A 13,006-nucleotide genomic window follows, 5' to 3' on the forward strand; every position below is an offset into this window, starting at 1 on the left:
TGTGTCCGTGGAAGCCTTTCAAAATTGGTGGCATGCTCATCCCAATAGTGCCTACCGCAAGCACTTGCTCAAAGAACTGGGAGTCGGCGAAACTACGGCCAAGGATCGTAGGAAGCAAAACGCTGCGTAGCATCTGAGCGGCTTTTATTTTAAAATGGTGGTCTGTTCTATATCCTTATGTGAATAGTGTACAAGGCTGTCCGAATCTTTTTCATTAGTTGTTGGTCTTTCGCGCATTCATTGTGTCGGTAACGTATAGCTCCCATAACACAAAGCGTCGTTCGTGGAGACCTGCCACTACACTTGCCAGAGTGCCGAGTTGTGAAGAAAAAAGTCTATCGCGATGGGTGGCAACATGTGCACGTACTCCATGGGCAACTCGGTGACCCTCTGCACGGTGTATAAATTCTGGCGTGTGTCGTCGGCCTTATACTCGATCCGGTATATTCGGCCCTTTTGCAGACCCACGCCCTGTTTGAGGGTAGCCGTCGTCGGATCCCTAGACGGAGCCGCTATCGTGGCGAGCCCGAATCCCACAATACAGGGTGTCGCACTCGTGTCTTGAACGTACAGGCTAGCTTGATCCCGTAATTCCCGAATTCCGTTGGAAATCGATGCCTTCCAAGTTTCGATAGGATTAACCTCGGCGACGATTCCCGAAAGCTGAAACTGGTTTCCCATAAAGTCAACGACGAGCGTTTCGGTGAGCTGCCCGACCTGCGGAACTTTGCCCGTGTACAAGTAGTTCCTGCCGGGAGAATACAGTTCGTACTTTTGGCCCCATTCGTCGTTAATGAAGGAAAGAGCGCTAATCACGGGAACATCTGTCATGATCAGTGCGAGTTTCGACTGTATCGGAACGAAGAGTTGGTATCAGTATGTCTACTGTGAATGTTGTTTCGTGTTAGTTTCGTGAATGGCTTCGGTAGCGTGACGACACCAGTAGTAGCAAAAGCAATTCCGTGGAACGATTGTGTGCCGACGGAACCCGATGGGATGGCGTGGGCGGGGTGAACGCTTTTTCAGCTGCGCGAACACCGGTGTCTGCTAGCGAGAGCTAGCTAACCGGAAGCTCTAGCTAGCTCTAGTAGGAACTACTCTAGAGATAGTTGCCTATAAGAACATGTCTCCGAGAGGTCGGCATCCAAATCAAAATCTCATGGTGACCTCGTACGGTATGCGGGAACGGTTCGCTACGACACACGACCGAAAAAATGAGGCTCTTCCAAGGTTCTGATTTCAGGGCGGGTTTCCGATCCCTGCCCTAATATTTAGGATTTGGGCTGGTAGCCGCTACAGACGCGGTGTCACCTACGCGACGACCAGACCGCAATTAGACGAGGCCCTCCATCGACGACCGAGTTTTTCAAGGCAGTAGTCACACTCTAGACCGACCATGGTGATAGTAGCTGGCAGCAAGAATCTTACAGCGCCGGAATTTTGTTCGTTCACCATAGCTTCTTTTGCTGTAGAAGTTGTACACGCTTACGCTTGCATCCCGGCGCGTGCCGCAAAACAGGGAACGCGAAATTGCATCGGACGAACTAGTAAATTAATCAGCTTTCGTTTGTGAAATCCCATCCCATCCCGCATTGCTAGCTTTCCATCCTTGCCGTGTGCGACCATGCACTCTTACCGTGCTCCACCATCGGTAGGTGTAGCGACTACCGTATCTACGCATGCTGTATCCAGATCAGCCGAGCTGCTCTCGTGCGCTAAAACGGCCGTAAAAATTGCACGAAAGAGTCTCGCTTCCGGCAACCCGACTGCTTCCTGGTCGGAACACTACAGTGTCTCCCATCTACGACTGTATCCCGTCGAAGAGCAGCAAAGTGGTCCGCAGCACGAATCTCTGGAAGATGGACTTTCTCTCCTGCGAACCATGGAAGGAGAGTTGAAACAGCTGGAGGCGCTGGTGCGACGACGGGGTCACACGAATGATCCCACCGAAGAGATCACATTGTCGGTCAGACGTCTCGAAGCCGATACATCCGAGCTTTTGCAACTCATCAATGTTATGATTCCCCCAACGGCTAGAGGGCAACGCCAAAAACACTGGCAAATGCTTCAAAAATGGTTCCAGACCCTGGCAACCCATCAAGGGAATCGGTTGAAGGAAATTCTTAAAACACGAGGCAAGGTCGTGGCCGACCAAGCCCAGCGGCGTAAGCAGTTTCAGCCCAAAACCGCAACCAATAAAGCATTCGATCAATGGGACTCGAATCCCTTATTCAATCTCCCAGCTACCCGAGTATCCAGACAACCGCCAGCACAAGGAACGGCTTCCGCACCGGCCACAGGAACGAATGGTGGGTTGACTCATTCTGGCCCTCAAGCAGGGCAGGTGGCGCAAAGCAACGGTACCGCAAATTCCGATGCGGCTATCTCCGTGGCAAATCCGAATAGTGTCCAACCCCGTGGTACAACTAATGGATATTCGTACTACCATCGTACGTCGTCCGCGCCCGGCAGTGGCTTTCAATCGATGGGCTACGGTGGTAGCGCTGGCAACGCTGCCGCGTATGCTGGAGGCTATGGAGGAGGCACCGGTACGGGGATGCGACAACGGCGCGTGCAAGGGGACACGAATGGATCGCAGGCTAATAGCAACACTGCATCCGTGGATCCCCAACAGACGTTGCAGTTGCGTCAGCAAGAACGACAAACGCAGCACCGGGTCAACGAAGCGCGGCAAGCGGAACGATCGTTGGCTGAACTAGGAACGCTGTTTGGGAAAATGTCGGTACGTGCGCCATTAGCTGAATACAGCAAATTTGGTTACTCTACATCTGATATTGTCTCACATTTTTTGCATTACCTGTCAATGGCCTACCAGAGTCTAATCACTCAGCAATCGGAAGTAATCGACAAAGTCGAAGACGACGTGGAAGCCGCCTTGGTCGATGTAGCGGCGGGCCAACAAGAAATCACTACACTGTATTCCATCAAGAAGGGAAATCGAGCGCTCATCATCAAAACATTTGCTTTACTCATCTTTTTCATCGTTTTCATGCGATTCTACGCGAAATAAATAGACACACGCCATCGCCTTTCTCTCCTTATCCGTTGACAAGATCACTCGGGTAGTGTGGCAATTTCTTTCTCCATCCAGAAGTCCAAGACTTCCCCGACTGCAGTTTGCAATAGTATATTGGTGTTCGACTTGGCTATTTCGCCTAAAATTCGTTTCCACACCACGTCTAGCAGGGCATTGATCGGCTGATATAGCAAAGGATATCCTTCATCGTCTTTGGCAGCCAGTGGTGGGCAGAATTCAGCCGACTTGATTATGAAGGATTGTAGTACAATCGGCTTGTTCCAAGACGATGCGCTCGACCTCTTGTCTTCGTCGAACTGGTCTCGGGTGAATACTCGGGCATCTTCCAGTACTACCCGACCTATCCGAGCGTAAAGTGTCCTGTTGTTACTGGGCAGCGTCCGTCGGGAGGGTAAGATCCCTCGCTCCTTGACGCCTCTGGTTTGTTCCACGACCTGTTTGGAAACTTGCTGGACAATCCGTACCCCTTCTTGCATAGCGTCCGTCTTTTTGGACGCTTTGAGTTTTCGAAGTTGCGACGTGATTGTTTGACGGTGTGAGTCCAGAGCCCCTTGCAAGGATCCGTACTGTGCGGCCTTGCCCAAGTCGTGCACGGCCTTGATCATGTCGGATACGACTTTTTGGGCGTGGTGGTCGCTCGGATCGGAAGAAATGTCGACGCGTGAATCGTTGTCCAACCCCGCCGCGGGTGGCGACGGCGATGCGATGCCGAGCATTCGACGAGTACGGGACTGATCCGAGTAGGGTCTTTGTGGAGGCCACGGTGTGACGATGTGCCGTGGGAAGGATCCGCAGTGGACCCTGGTCGTGGTGTAGGACCGGGTCCGTCCAAGTCCAACGTAGCCGGATCCGGTAGAATATTGTGCGGATCCAGGAGATAAAAATTGAAGAAACTCTGCTGGCGTTCCACAAAGACTTGAATGTCCGACAGTTGCAGAGTATATATTTCGAGAGGAGCCTCTTCTCCGAGGATCCAGTCGGAAAAGAGAAAGTATACGACGTTGGTCTTGACGTAGAGTTTGCCAATGCGGGCCAGGACGGGACTCTGCCATTTCCATTCGTCCCTTCGTGGCGAGTGTAGAATTAAGTTGGAGGCTGAAAGGCGGCCCCGTACGAGATCGAATTGTAGGCTGCCAATCGTGACGGGTGTACCGTTGAGTGCTTTGGAAAGTGCCGATTCCACCAGATGCCAAAGCAAGCGATGCAGCCAGCCAAACGAGTACGCCAGTGAAAGTAGAAGCGACAGTAAGAGCAGGAAACGTCCCGTTCGGAGAATTCCCGATTGAACCGAGAGAATGATACGGCTACAGAGTGCCCCAACCAATCCCAGCATTGTCGGTGTAACACACAGTGTTCGGACACCGTCCGGACGACCGAGTGAACAGTCCAAAATCCAATCTCGTTACGGTCGAATGTGTGCGTTCCGAGACAGTGGTACCGAATATATAGTATCAGCAAAGAGTCGTCGTTGAGAAAGTCACTTTGAACGCACAGTGGGTGTGGCTAGTGTAGGGAGGAATCGATCGTCCATGGTCCACATCCAACGTTTTCTCTACAGGTAAAACTGTAAAAACGAGTGTTTACCGGTCATGCACTTGGCCAACCCGTAGCTTGATTGCGAGTCCCGCTTCGAATCGGCTCCCGGGGAATACAAAGAAGAACTCGGAATCCCAAACAACCATTGTTCGCTACGGTATTTCGCCGAAATTCGAGCGCGGAGGCTGCAACGGAAGAGGTGGTCGTGGTTTTCGTGTAAGTGTACCAAATCTGGAATTTTTTTCTCTATGGTTGCCGACTGGCTGGCTTGGTCTCGATTGGAACCTGCTGGCAAGAACCCAATCGTCGTTGTCCAAAATCGGAATCAAGCCATTCTGATCCCACGCACACCGACCAAGACTGAACAACACGGATTTGCTCGGAAGAACGAGACGACCAGTGTACTACCGGTAGTCACAGTTAGTCACAGTCCGCTACTAGTGAGCCGCGGTCTCTTCGGCACCTATCGACTTACCGTTACATAATTACTAGCTAGAAACTATTTGGTACGCACGACCATGGCGTCCTTTGACGAAAAAATCAAGCAAGGTACGTCACTGCGGAACCTATTCGGTACAGTTGACGGTGACTTCGTGGAGTACCCTAGTGAAACTGACTGTGACGCTCGTCCCTTTGTTTCGTGGTGGAAACAGCCATTCCGGCCGAGTTTCACATGATCTCGGGTTCGCACGATTCCCAAACGTCGGCCGATGTCTATAATACGGGCAAGTTTCAGCTCCCCAACCCAGCGGTACGTGCTAACAGAAATACTCGGTTTTCCTCGTGTTGGTTCCCGTTGTGAGCGTGTCCATTGGAACGCTCCCTAACTCCATGGCTCACTGTTCCGTATCTATTCCGTTTGGTTTGGTCGTTGCGATTCCAATACCCCCCGCACAGGGTCGCGCTGGCGGTGCCTGTACATCCGCCTTGTTACAGGTCCTCTACAACAATGGTGTTGCTGCGGGGGAACTCTCCTGGGTCCAGTGTCTCCGTCAAATGCGCACCGCCCTCAACGGCATGGGGTTCGACCAGGTACCGCAGCTCACCAGCTCGCGACTGATCGACGTCAACACGCCCATGGCTATTGTCCCACCCACCGCGACGGGTCGGAAACGTGCCGTTCTGATTGGAATCAACTATACTGGACAACAGGGGCAATTGTCGGGTTGCCACAACGACGTCAAGAATATTATTAAATTCTTGACCAAGGTGCACGGATTCAACGAAACGGAAATGCTCATTCTCATGGATGACGGACAGCACCATTCTCCAACGAAAAAGAATATTGAGGATGCCTTTACGCGTATTACGCAGTACAGTCAAGCGGGCGATGTGGTCTTTGTACATTATTCGGGACACGTAAGTCCGTGGCGGATTGTTTCATTGGAAAATTGTTGGACCTTGGTACTCTCACACTCCATGGACCTTTGTGCCGTATTTTGGGTTTGGGTTCGATAGGGTGGCCGTGTGCGAGATTTGGACGGTACGTGTGGATGGGTAGCCGGCATCGCGTAAAGCTGTGTGTTCTCTCTACACTACTGTCGAGTTGTTGTTCTGACAAAATTGTGTGGATGGTACCGTGGTCTTGTTTTCTCTGGCAGGCGACGAAGACGATGGTTTCGACGAAACGCTGATTCCGGTGGATTTCAAAAGAGCTGGTCAAATTATCGACGACGATATTTTGAAAATTCTCGTCAAACCGATGCGACAAGGTGTCACCGTGACGGTCCTCATGGACTGTTGTCACTCGGGAACCGTTTTGGATTTGCCCTACCGATTTTCCGCGGACGATAGTAAAATGCGCATCGACCAAGGGAACGCGAATTCGTTGTTTGGCAAATTGGGAGACATGGATGTCGCCCAGGTTGCCTGTTGCGCTTGTTTGGCCTACGTGGTGGCCGATATGCTCTTGAATTAATAGTAACGGTAAATGCGGTAGGCTCTCACGTCGTTCGTGTCCTCTGTGTATAGATCACGGTGGTCGCGCGGGGAGGGGTAGTCGTCGTGTGCCGGTAGTACAAAGTGGCTGTTGGGTTGTCGTCAATCCTCGTCGCGTTCCATAGGGTGGTTTCGATGCTGTTCCTTTATTTATTTAATTACTTTTTCAATACCCAGAAGAAGGAAAGAAAGGTATATTTGTGCAGTATTGGTGACTGTGAATCGATAATGTTACAAGTATACCAGTGACTATACTTTCGTGTGAGTACCAGGCCCAACGCCCGTGTCGGGGTCTAGAGACTTGGACGACGCCAACCGTAGAACACGGTACAAGCCATGTTGTTGATTTTTTTCTACGTTCGGGTGGCAAAAGTTCCATCCCCACCCCGACACTTGGGAGTGGCGGGAACAGCCTGTCCCTGTTCCCCCATGGCTTGCCACTGGGCCGGTGTTTTGGCAACGATGGAAAGAGCGTGGACCGGTCCGGCGAGTTGCGGGGCGAGTGCTTCGTTGACCAGTCGGTGTCGCTGTACGAGTGACGGGACGTCGTTGAAACGTTCGGCAACGACGACGACTTGAAAGTGCGTTTCCGAATGGGGTGGAACGTTGTGTCGGTGCGATTCGTTCCGGATTTCCAAATGCGACAGCGGTGAGAACGCGCGATGCAAGTTTTGGACAATGGCGTCGGCGACCGGTGTCGGGTGGGTAGCAGTAGCAGTAGCAGTCGTCGTACTCATGGTGAAACGACTGCGTTGGAGTATCCACGACGTGGTGCGATTCATTAGTGTCTGTCAAAACGATTTCGTTGTGGGAGACTTCCAGCGACCACGGAGGCATTCGTTGCCTTTGGGCGTGTGTTCGGGAAGAACGAAACCACACGATCACACTAGAATGGAAAGTGTGTGGGGTTCAAAAAACTATTACGGTACAATTACGGATCTAGTTAGAGTGACATTTATAGACAGCGCAATGAATCCGAGAGGCTATTTTTGTTCGGATCGACAGACAGACAGACAGATGGAGAGACGGTGGGAAGAATTGGGTTCTGGGGCTCGACGGCACATTCGCGGGGTAAGGTACTGTCGAGTCCTGTCCATCACTGACTGACAGTGACACTGACGCACAATCGTTGCTTTCTCTAGTAAACATTCCTCGGCGTGTCCCCAACCGAGAGACAGATCGTGTACCTGTCCATGGGGAAAGCTTTTCTTTTTCCTTGTCGGAGGTCGTCCAACCAAATCGCCTTTGATCCCCATTTTTCTCAAGGAGCAAAACAAGCTACCTACCTCTCCTTGTGAGATCTTCCGGTGTGGTTCACTCTTGGAAGCTCACAAATCGGACGTGACCAGAATGCGTGCGTTCTCCACACCGACTCGAACGCATCCTACATCCGCCGTATCTTTCGTTTCCGTCGTTGTCGTCGTCGTGTCGATGATCCTGCGCGTTTCCACCGCGTTTGTACCGTCGTTGCGACGCACGGGCTATCCTGCCAGTGGACGTGTGCGTCCGTTTCTGGCTACCACGTCGCATCGGTCGACGAGGGAGGTTTCCGAAACGGCCGCACCCGTCCACTACCCGTTCGCGAAAGTCGAATCCAAATGGCAGGCCTACTGGGACGAGAACGAAACCTTCCAAACACCCACGCGGGATCTTTCCAAACCCAAAAAGTACGTACTCGACATGTTTCCCTACCCATCCGGCGCCGGCCTGCACGTGGGTCATCCCGAAGGGTACACCGCTTCGGACGTTATGAGTCGCTACTGGCGTATGAAGGGGTACGATGTCCTCCACCCAATCGGTTGGGACAGCTTTGGTCTGCCCGCGGAGCAGTTCGCGATTCAAACGGGGACCAAGCCAGCGTCCACGACCAAAAAGAATATTGCCAATTTCAAACGGCAACTCAAGAGTTTGGGCTTTTCCTACGATTGGGATCGCGAAATTGCCACCACGGATCGGGGATACGTACAATGGACGCAGTGGATCTTTTTGCAGCTGTTCCGGAAAGGCTTGGCGGAACAGTCGGAAGTTTCTGTGAATTGGTGTCCCGCCTTGGGTACGGTCCTCGCCAATGAGGAAGTCATCAACGGGCTTTCCGAACGCGGCGACCATCCCGTCGAACGCGTACCCTTGCGACAGTGGGTGCTTCGAATTACCGACTACGCCGATCGTCTAGAAGCTGGTTTGGAAGGACTCGAGTGGCCAGCAGGAACTATGACTGCGCAGAAACAGTGGATCGGCAAAAGTATCGGCTGCAATATCGATTTTGGTGTCGACCAGTGGCCCGACGAAACAATCTCCGTTTTTACCACACGGGCCGATACTCTCATGGGGGTCACGTACGTTACACTCGCTCCCGAACACCCATTGGTGGCAAGCCTCGCTACCGACGAGCAAAAAGATGTGGTCAACGCATACGTCAAGACAACGTCGTCGCGTTCCGATTTGGATCGTACATCCGCCAAAGAAAAGACGGGTGTCTTTACCGGTGCCTACGCCATTCACCCAATCTCTGGGGACAAGGTTCCCATTTGGATAGGGGACTACGTATTGGGCTCCTACGGTACAGGCGCTGTCATGGCAGTCCCGGCACACGATGCTCGAGACTTTGAATTTGCTCAAAAGTTTGGACTCGATATCAAATGGGTTGTGGAACCAGCCTCGGGAGAACTCGTCTCGAAAGAACAAGCCTTCACGGAAGCGGGCAGGAACGTGAACAGCGGTGCGTTCGACGGCTTGACCACGGATGAAGCCAAAAAGGCCGTAACCAGTAAACTCGAGGAGCTGAATAAGGGAGGACCACGAATAACCTACAAACTGCGTGATTGGGTCTTTTCGCGTCAACGGTACTGGGGTGAACCGATTCCCATTTACTTTCCGGTCGATTTTCCAGACGGAATCGATCCAACAACGCAGAATCCTGCAGATGACAATTGCGAATACACAATCCGCTTTGATCAACCGATTCCAGTCGCTGAAGCTGACTTGCCGTTGGAACTGCCGGAAATGGACGACTTTCAACCCGGTGATGACCCGGCTGGATGTCTCGCTAGAGCCAAAGACTGGCGATTCTTTGCAAAAGACGGCAAGTGGTTTTCTCGTGAAACGAATACAATGCCACAATGGGCCGGATCTTGTTGGTACTATTTTCGTTTTATGGATCCAAAAAACTCCAAGGAAGCTTTTAGTAAAGTGGTAGACGAGGAATGGATGCCTGTGGACTTGTATGTGGGTGGGGCTGAACACGCGGTTTTGCATTTACTGTACGCTCGTTTCTGGCATCAAGTTCTGTTTGACTTGGGCTACACAAAGCATCCGGAGCCCTTTCAAAAGTTGGTGCACCAGGGAATGATCCTTGGAAGTGACGGAGAGAAAATGTCCAAGAGTAGGGGGAATGTGGTGAATCCCGATGATATTGTCGGTGAACAAGGTGCCGATGCCTTGCGCTTGTACGAAATGTTTATGGGTCCGTTGGAAGCTGTCAAGCCATGGCAAACCAGTCAGGTAGCAGGTGTTGTCCGATTTCAACGTAAAGTGTACGACACCGTCTCGACTGCAGTCGCCAACGGCAAGACCAAAATGGACCAAGAAACAGCACGACTACTACACAAGACGATGAAGAAGGTGACGCAAGACATTGAATCCATGGCCTTCAATACTGCTATTTCGGCGCTTATGGTACTGACAAACCACCTTCAAAGCTTGAAAGCAAATGTACCAGTAGAAGCGGCCGAAAAGCTAGCCTTGATGGTTTCGCCATTTGCTCCACACTTGGGCGAAGAATGCTGGAGTATGTTGGGTCACGAGGGGTCGTTAGCCTACCAAGACTGGGTTGAGTTTGACGAAACTTTGTGCGTAGACGACACAGTCACCATGGGTGTACAGGTAAACGGCAAGGCCCGCGGTGAGATCACCGTAGCTAAGGATGCTTCCCAGGACGTTGCCATGGCGGCGGCAAAAGATGTGGAACGTGTACAAGCCCAATTGGATGGTAAAGATATCAAGAAGATAATTTACGTCCCCGGTCGTATTCTGAACATTGTTGCCAAATAAACCGGAAAGTGGTTGCGCACGAACGCTCGTTAATTGGACTCGCTTTACGGCGCGGCGTAAAACGATATCATAGCTAGGCATTAACTTGAAATCTGGTACCATCTTGATTTGTCGAGATTTTTATGACCGTGCGAAACTATCGCTACAGCTCGGGGACGAGATCGAGTACAATGGTTTTTACCTGGACTTTCAACTCCCCACTCGTGACGAGGCAGAGATTGACGAGGGCACCCAGTAGTGATTCGTGATCGGCGAGCTTCTTCTTTTCGTGCCTCGACAGAATCTCCACTACCCGCAAGGCGTGGTCACGGCTCAAGCCAAAGTCGGGACCGAGCGGAGTCAACAGAAGCGTAATGATATCGAGAATGGTAGTGGATGACAGCAGATCTGGAACGCTGGTTTGATGTTCGTGTTCGAGTACGATCTGGTGCAAGAGCTCACCGAAGGCGACATGGTACGTCTCCCGTGCTTCGTTGTCTTGTAGAACATCTCTTACACGCTCGTGAAAACTTGTTGAAAAACAGGAGGCACTGCGTTTCCAGGGACTGTATTGCAGGCTAGCCGCGAGCGCTTGTGAGGCCGCCAATACGACTTTGTCCGGTGTGGATTTTTTGGACGCTGTTTGTATCAGAGTAGTTTCCACCAACGGCAGCGAATCGATCCACGAAGGCGGTGGTAAGGGCAGCATAGTCGAGAGGCATTGACAGGCCTGTACCCGGGTGTCGGGAGAATCGGCGGTATCGTCCCGTACAATGCGAAGCAGTGTTGGTAGCAAAAGATGTGTACATGCATTGTCGAGCATCCGTCGTCCCCATGAGCAAGAGCAGAGACATCGCAAAGTCCGTAGACAGCGCCTTCTCCAATCCGGATCCGATTCTGTCTCTAGTAAAGTCAACAAGCGGGACGCTATCCATGTCTGTTTGGTCATAGTTTCTGGAACAGGATTTTCATCATTAACATCGTTTGTGCTGGAAAAGTGTGTAAGAATGGTTCCGAGAGTTGCCGTTGCCTTTTGACGGGTTGCCAGAATCCGCGATCGGGGTGAACGATCATTGTGTAGCATATCTAGAATAATCCAGAGCGATGTGGATTCGGCCAAGGTGCGTCCCAAGCGAGGGATTACCGCCCAACTCCACAATATTCCCACCCCGTGCTCCATGGTAACGTTAGATACGGAATTGCTACTATCCATACCAATGTCGGTGTTGGTTGTTGTATCCTTGGGCAATAGTTCCCGCAATGTCAGTTCCTGAAAGGTTCCGAACCAACCGCACTTTTCGTCCGGTAAGGCCCGAAAGACGGCATCTTTCAGCAGTCCCCACAGGGTCGGTCGGAGAGCGTTTTCGGGACGTGTTTCGCGCGCCAACGCCGCGTGCAATCGTTCGGCGACTTCCTTCCATTGACCCACCCCGGACGAAGGTGCGGTCGAGGAGAAACGACCCTGTTTGGCCAGAGCCCGAAAACAGGGCACGAGCGACTCCAGTACGACTGTATCGTAGCGGTAAGTCCTCCAACACGTCAAAAGAGTTTGAATGGTGGTACCATTAGCATCGGCTACGGGAGCCACCTTGTTACGGAAACGACTCAACGACTCCAGTTCCGGATCCGGTTGGGTATATCGTGCGTGGTGGTGGTGGTTGTGGTGCTGGTGACGTTGTGGTGGGTGCGCCCAGAGGGAACGCAGACATTCTAGCAAGTCGGGTAACAGTGTGGGATCGGACGTTTGGAGTGCGAGTTGAACATTCCAGACGAGCAGTACATCCACCTCACGTTCCCGACACTGTTGATGCGTGGACTGTTTCAAATCCTGTTCCAGTATCTCTCGGAATCGTCTCAGCGCTCGCCATCGTTCGGAAACCGTCAATGCGTGCGCCAAGTCTGTGGAGCAAACCCCGTTCCGTCCCAATGTTTCAAAGCACACCAGAGAACGGTAGCAAGCGGGGAGAGCAGGGTTAGGATGCGAGTGTGAAAGTAATGTTTATCACTGAGTCTCGTCACAGAATAGAATCGCGACGGCGCGTAATACAGAGTCTCCGATTGATAGGGCACCAAAGGCAACCGTTCACTGTCAACGATTGATTTTTGGAAACGTTCGAAACTGACAGTCCACATTAACGTCGACACGTACCGTGCAAGATCCGATCCAGGGCGACCACGGGACCTCCTTCCATACTCGAGCGGTTACGTTCCGAGACGTGCAACGGGGACAGTGTCAATGCCGAGGAAGAGGGGAGTTGGAAGGAAAGGGGGTGCCAAAAGCGCCGATTTTTCGTTGACCATGGTCGTTTGGAAAATGCGAGACCGGCGTGCCGAGAAAATTCTGGTTCACGTTCCGTCGGGACCGGAAGAGAACGTATGGGACCAATCCTTCATGTCGGAAATTCGAACTTTGTTAATTGGCAAAGTCGTACGTGACACGAATGG

General features: G+C 52.0%; 7 protein-coding genes across 7 annotated transcripts; 3 read left to right on the forward strand and 4 right to left on the reverse strand.

The window, feature by feature from the left end:
• Positions 1-128: 128 nt before the first annotated feature.
• Positions 129-831, reverse strand: PHATRDRAFT_48148 (predicted protein; the record flags this gene model as incomplete). Its single annotated transcript, XM_002182630.1, has 1 exon — positions 129-831. The coding sequence occupies one exon, from the start codon at positions 829-831 to the stop codon at positions 298-300; it is 534 nt and encodes a 177-aa protein (XP_002182666.1). The 3' UTR covers positions 129-297.
• A 564-nt stretch (positions 832-1,395) lies between these two features.
• PHATRDRAFT_48149 (predicted protein) lies at positions 1,396-2,793 on the forward strand (the record flags this gene model as incomplete). The annotated part of the gene is made up of 2 exons (XM_002182481.1): positions 1,396-2,743; positions 2,770-2,793. Exons 1-2 carry the CDS (start codon positions 1,625-1,627, stop codon positions 2,791-2,793), a joined length of 1,143 nt encoding a protein of 380 aa, XP_002182517.1. The 5' UTR covers positions 1,396-1,624.
• A 282-nt stretch (positions 2,794-3,075) lies between these two features.
• PHATRDRAFT_48150 (predicted protein) lies at positions 3,076-4,391 on the reverse strand (the record flags this gene model as incomplete). The annotated part of the gene is made up of 2 exons (XM_002182631.1): positions 3,076-3,805; positions 3,859-4,391. The coding sequence occupies 2 exons, from the start codon at positions 4,389-4,391 to the stop codon at positions 3,076-3,078; spliced, it is 1,263 nt and encodes a 420-aa protein (XP_002182667.1).
• Positions 4,392-4,842: 451 nt separating this feature from the next.
• On the forward strand, positions 4,843-6,512 carry PHATRDRAFT_48151 (metacaspase; the record flags this gene model as incomplete). The annotated part of the gene is made up of 6 exons (XM_002182482.1): positions 4,843-4,993; positions 5,087-5,143; positions 5,248-5,345; positions 5,492-5,953; positions 6,053-6,077; positions 6,196-6,512. The coding sequence occupies 6 exons, from the start codon at positions 4,843-4,845 to the stop codon at positions 6,510-6,512; spliced, it is 1,110 nt and encodes a 369-aa protein (XP_002182518.1).
• A 373-nt stretch (positions 6,513-6,885) lies between these two features.
• Positions 6,886-7,269, reverse strand: PHATRDRAFT_14849 (predicted protein; the record flags this gene model as incomplete). The annotated part of the gene is made up of 1 exon (XM_002182632.1): positions 6,886-7,269. One exon carries the CDS (start codon positions 7,267-7,269, stop codon positions 6,886-6,888), a length of 384 nt encoding a protein of 127 aa, XP_002182668.1.
• A 493-nt stretch (positions 7,270-7,762) lies between these two features.
• Positions 7,763-10,641, forward strand: PHATRDRAFT_56599 (predicted protein). Its single transcript, XM_002182483.1, has one exon. It carries the CDS (start codon positions 7,883-7,885, stop codon positions 10,580-10,582), a length of 2,700 nt encoding a protein of 899 aa, XP_002182519.1. The 5' UTR covers positions 7,763-7,882; the 3' UTR covers positions 10,583-10,641.
• An 83-nt stretch (positions 10,642-10,724) lies between these two features.
• Positions 10,725-12,753, reverse strand: PHATRDRAFT_38545 (predicted protein; the record flags this gene model as incomplete). The annotated part of the gene is made up of 2 exons (XM_002182633.1): positions 10,725-12,460; positions 12,711-12,753. The coding sequence occupies 2 exons, from the start codon at positions 12,751-12,753 to the stop codon at positions 10,725-10,727; spliced, it is 1,779 nt and encodes a 592-aa protein (XP_002182669.1).
• Between the last annotated feature and the right edge of the window lie 253 nt (positions 12,754-13,006).

This window comes from Phaeodactylum tricornutum, chromosome 16, assembly GCF_000150955.2.
Source record: "Phaeodactylum tricornutum CCAP 1055/1 chromosome 16, whole genome shotgun sequence".
In the NCBI taxonomy this organism is placed as follows: domain Eukaryota; phylum Bacillariophyta; class Bacillariophyceae; order Surirellales; family Neidiaceae; genus Phaeodactylum; species Phaeodactylum tricornutum.